The sequence below is a fragment of the Trichechus manatus genome, unplaced genomic scaffold (genome assembly GCF_000243295.1).
Source record: "Trichechus manatus latirostris isolate Lorelei unplaced genomic scaffold, TriManLat1.0 scaffold00113, whole genome shotgun sequence".
Lineage (NCBI taxonomy): Eukaryota > Metazoa > Chordata > Mammalia > Sirenia > Trichechidae > Trichechus > Trichechus manatus.
Genome location: NW_004444049.1, coordinates 3,414,429 through 3,419,233, shown reverse-complemented (window position 1 = coordinate 3,419,233; position 4,805 = coordinate 3,414,429). Strand labels below are relative to the sequence as shown.

Here is a 4,805-nt window from a genome sequence, read left to right as displayed (position 1 = left end):
ATCAGCCATTGAAAACCCTATGGAGCACAGGTCTACTCTGACACGGAGTCGACTCGACTTGACAACAACTGTTTAAGGTCCCTGAGTGGCATCAGTGGTTTGCAGTTGACTACTAACCTAAAGGTTGGTGGTTTGAACACACCCAGCAGTGCTGTGGAAGAAAGTCCTGGTGATCTGCTTCTGTAAAGATTATCGCCTAAAATTTTCACCTAAGGTATAATTAAAAAAGAGAAAGATTAGAGCCGAGAAAACCATATGAACCAAAAACAGTTCTAGTCTGTAACACGCAGGGCTGCCATGAGTCAGAATCAACTTGATGGCAGTGGGTTTTTTTTGTTTGTTTGTTTTAAGAATGTGCTAGTTATTGGGGTAAGACTTTGTGTGAATTGCCTCACTTAAGCCTCATAGAAGGATCCCTGGTGGTGCAGTGGTTAAGTGCTCGGCTGCTAACCAAAAGGTCGATGGTTTGAACCTCCCGGCCACTCCATGGGAGAAAGACGTGGTGGTCTGCTTCTGGAAAGATTACAGCTTTAGGAAACCCTGTGGGGGCAGTTCTCTTCTGTCCTATAGGTTCAGTATGAGTTGGAATCAACTCAACGGCGATGGGTTTTTTTTTAAGCCTCGTAGTAGGGAGCCTTACAACAGTTAAACGCTCGGCTACTCACCAGAAGGTTGGTGGTTTAAACCCACCCAGCAGTTCCGTGAGGGAAGAGACCTGGCAACCTGCTCCCATAAAGATTACAGCCAAGAAAACCCTATGGGGCCATTCTGCTGTCACATGGGGTCGCTATGAGTCATAGTTGACTCCACGGCACCCGATAACAAGCCTCATAGCATCCGATGTGTAACTGCAGTAATTACCTCCATTTCACAGACAGGACGTTGAGGTCAGAGAGAGTGAGAGACTTGCCCTGGGTGGCGGAGCGCATTGGGGCTGACCCGAGGCTGACCTGGGCTGCTGGCCCCAGAACCCTGCTCTGAGCGGTCACCCAGAACTGGCTCCAGGCTCACACTCAGCGGCTGACCAGTCTGTGTGCCTTTGAGACATGGTCTTGAAAAAAAATATTGGCACGATTAGCTTCATAGCAACAGAAATGGAATTTTGGGTTAAAACATTAAAAAAATAAAAAGTTTAGCCACAGACTCATCAGCCCAAGTCACCTTTCCTTTGACCAGGCCCCGTTTCAATCTCTGTCCCTAGCTAGTACTTCCTGGTCTCTGCGATTCTGGTGCAAACAAGAGTTTATAGTTACTCTGTGTGTTTCTTTAGTTCTGTTTTGCTTTTTGACTTAGCATGGTATCTTCACCATTTTCCAACGTTACTACCGTTATTTTCTTATTTATTACCTGAATGGATAGAACCATTCCACTGAGTATACTGCGGCTGGGTTATCCCTGAGTGGGAGATATTTTATTTTCAATTTTTTGCTGTTATGAATACAACCACAGCAGATATTATGACAGACCTTTTCCTTCCTTTGGACATTTCTTGGGATAAATTCCCATGACAGCCATCACTGGGTGAGAAGTTTAAACATGTTTATGGTTCTTAGTACCAGTGGCCACAGTGTTTTCTGAAAGAGCTGTTCCAGTGTCCGCAGCCAGCAAATGACAGTCTGTTTTTCATGGCGGCCTCACAGGAGTCCTGGAAGGGGTGGTGGCCGGGCCTCAGTGGCTCCGGCTCTCAGCCTGCCCACGATCCCCAGACTTGTTGTTATGGGGTGCCATTGAGTCGATTCCAACTCATAGTGACCCCATGTGACAGAGTAGAACTGGTCCATAGGGTTTTCTGGGCTGTAATTTTTACGAGAGCGGATTGCCAGGTCTTTTCTCCTGCAGAGCTGCTGGGTGGGCTCAAACCTCAACCTTTCTGTTAGCTGCTGAGCGCTTCACCATTGCATCACCAGGGCTTTTAAGAAGCATGCCACTATAACATACAGTGTGGGGTTACAGGACTGGCCTTGTACAGAGCACACTGTTGTTAGGTGCCGTCAAGTCGATTCTTACCCATAGCAATGCCATAGTTTGCACCATCAGGGGGGCTAGGGGGAGGCTCAAATGCGCAGCCTCAGCTGTCTGCTGCAGCTTGGGGGGGGACTCCAGCGTCCCCCGCAGCCCGGCACCTGTGTGACCACCTCCTGCTACCCTGCTGCCCTCCTCTTCCTTCTCTCACTGCATCATTTCTTCCCGGGATTCCTGCTTCTCGCTGCCCAAGAGCTCAGGCTGAGGAGCTGAAGGTCACCACCTGGTGGAGTGACCTGGGGCTGGCCAACACACCTTCCCGCGAGCTGCAGTCTCCTCACCTGGGGAATACCCAGGTGTGACTTCTGATCTACAGGGAGCTGTGAAAGGCGGGTCCCGGGCACATGAGCACGTTGCCTGGCGTGGAAGGAGTGCACAGGACCAGCGTCCGCCATGCCCTTGTGCCCTCTGCCCCTGTGTGGTTCCCCCACAGGACCTTTGCACATGCTGTTCATGTCTGCTGGGGCTGCCCTTCCCTCTGCGTGCACATGGCCCCTCACCTAACCCCTTCAGGTCTCTGCCCAGTGTCACCTGGTCATGAGCCTGCCCCACCAGCGTATTGAACATCACAGCCCCGTTCCCATCGCCTTACACTGCCCTGTTCTCCCTAGCATTGATGTTCCAGCATACTCAGAGTTCTCTGTGGACTCTGCTCAGTGCTCAGCACCTGTTTCCCCCATTGGGGTATATAGGACCATGAGGGTGAGTCTTTGTTCAGGCCTGAGTCCCCGCGCTCAGGGCCATGAAGCTGGGCAGGTGGCAGCTGCTGAGTAAGATCTGGTAAACTTCAACCGCTCACTGATGCACCCGCCTGGCTGGCTTTCTCCTGGTCTCCTCCCTACACTTCTTATTCTGCTTAGCAGACTGTTCCTCTTTTCTTGTTTTGAAATTTTATTTATTTTATTGTTGTTCTTGAGAATATACACAGCAAAACTTTCACCAGTTCAACAGCTTCTACATGTACAATTCAGTGACAGTGATTACATTCTTTTAGTTGTGCAACCATTCTCACCCTCCTTTTCTGAGTTGTTCCTCCCCCATTAGCATAAACTCCCTGCCCGCTAAGCTTCCTATCTGATTTTTCAGAGTTGCTGTTGTCAATTTGATCCCACATAGATAGTTCTTTAAAAGCGCGTAATGCTCAAGCCAGACCTGTTTTTACTAGTTAAGCTCAACTGTGCTTGGTTTTAAGAAGACTTCAGGGGATATTTTTGGTTTAAGGTTTAGAGATGATCTTAGGGCAATAGTTTTAGAGGTTCATCCGGGCTTCGTGACTCCAAGAAGTCTGGAGTCCATGAGAATTTGAAATTCGGTTCTGCATTTTCCCTGTTCTGGATTTTTCCCCTTTCGATCAGGGTTCTTCTGTAGAGTCGTTGATCAAAATGTTCAGTAATGGTAGCTGAACACCATTCAAGCCTTCTCGTCTCATGGCGGAGGAGGCTCTTTTTTTTAAAAAAATTATGGTGAAATACATATAAGAAAACATTTGTCATTTCAGCCAGTTTTACACGTCCAGTTCAGTGACATTATGTTCCGCATGCTGTGCAACCATCACCGCTACCCATTTCCAAATTTGTCATCACGCCAAACGGAAACTCAGTAGCAGACCACTCTTGATGCCTTTGCGGACCCCCTTCTTCATCTTTCTGCTCTGCTCTTTGCTCTTGCCCCCACTGGCCCTGCTTCCTCCCACAGCAGCGCAACAGGCCGGGCCTCTCCTCTAGCCCCTAGCTTCTTCCATCCTCTGGAGAGGGCGGGGAGCCCTGAAGATGGGCCATTCTGGGGGTTATGCTGTGGCTGCTGTAGGGCCATAGGGTGGGAGGGTGGGTGCCGCCTGTACCAGCTGAGGCAGGGTGGGGGGCCACCCAGGCAGAGGTGGCTCTTCCTCCGGCAGCCCTGGGGCCACTGCTGGGTCCTCCGAGAGAAGCAGGTTCCCCAGGTGTGGGTCCCTCTGAAAACTCAGGAATGAAGCCTGTGGTTGTTTCTGGAGGCTTGGCAGCAGGGAAGACTTCTCCTGGGAAGAGTGCCCATCCTGGCTGCGTCTACTCGTCCGTCCATCCGTCGGAAACCTGCCCGCCACCCCAGAGGCGCTCCAGGCTACTGGCCTACCTGAGTCTTGGTTTGGGAAAAGCACAGGAAATTAAAAAGCACCCACCCCTCCACCTCCGGCCTTTGAAGGTGCACCTGAACTGCCTCAGAGTAAACCAGGCTGAAAATGCTGTTTTTCCAGTTCGGGGGGAAGAACAGAGCCAGCGAGCATGGAGTTTTTGTGCCTTGGGCAGCTTCCCAGAGCTGTGTCTGCTGCGTGCGTCCTGCCCCTCACCATGGCCCAGGTAGGCCTCCCCGGCCAGGGCCCTCTGTAACCTGTCACTGCTGTTGGGGAGGGCTTACTGGGCTCTGGCTCGGGTGCCTTCCCACTGCCGACGGGAGGCTCCTGGTGCATAGGGGCCTCCAGCCTCTGAGTCACTAGGCCAGTGAGTCCAGTTGTCCACTTGCCATCAAGTCGACTTCAACTCCTGGCAACCCCATGTGTCTCAAAGTAGAATTGTGCTCCATAGGGTTTTCAGTGCGTGATTTTTCAGAAGGAGATTGCCAGGCCTTTCTTCTGAGGTGCTTTTGGGCAGAATTGAACCTCCAACCTTTTGGTTAGCAGCTGAGTGTGCTAACGGTTTGCACCAGCCGGGGACTAGGCCACTGACACTCATACCTAATGAGTCTTGTCCCTCACCTGCAATCACTACCTTTGCTTGAATACCTGTGGCGATGGGGAGCTTGCTGCCTCC

At 51.1% G+C, this 4,805-nt stretch overlaps 1 protein-coding gene across 1 annotated transcript in view; it reads left to right on the top strand.

The window, feature by feature from the left end:
• The window catches only part of LRP5 (LDL receptor related protein 5), a 101,194-nt gene that overhangs the window by 3,450 nt on the left and 92,939 nt on the right, over positions 1 to 4,805 (top strand). The window contains exons 2-3 of the mRNA XM_004383888.1: positions 2,223 to 2,318; positions 2,548 to 2,724. Coding sequence (XP_004383945.1) covers positions 2,223 to 2,318; positions 2,548 to 2,724 — 273 coding nt within the window. The remainder of the gene's footprint in view (positions 1 to 2,222; positions 2,319 to 2,547; positions 2,725 to 4,805) is intronic.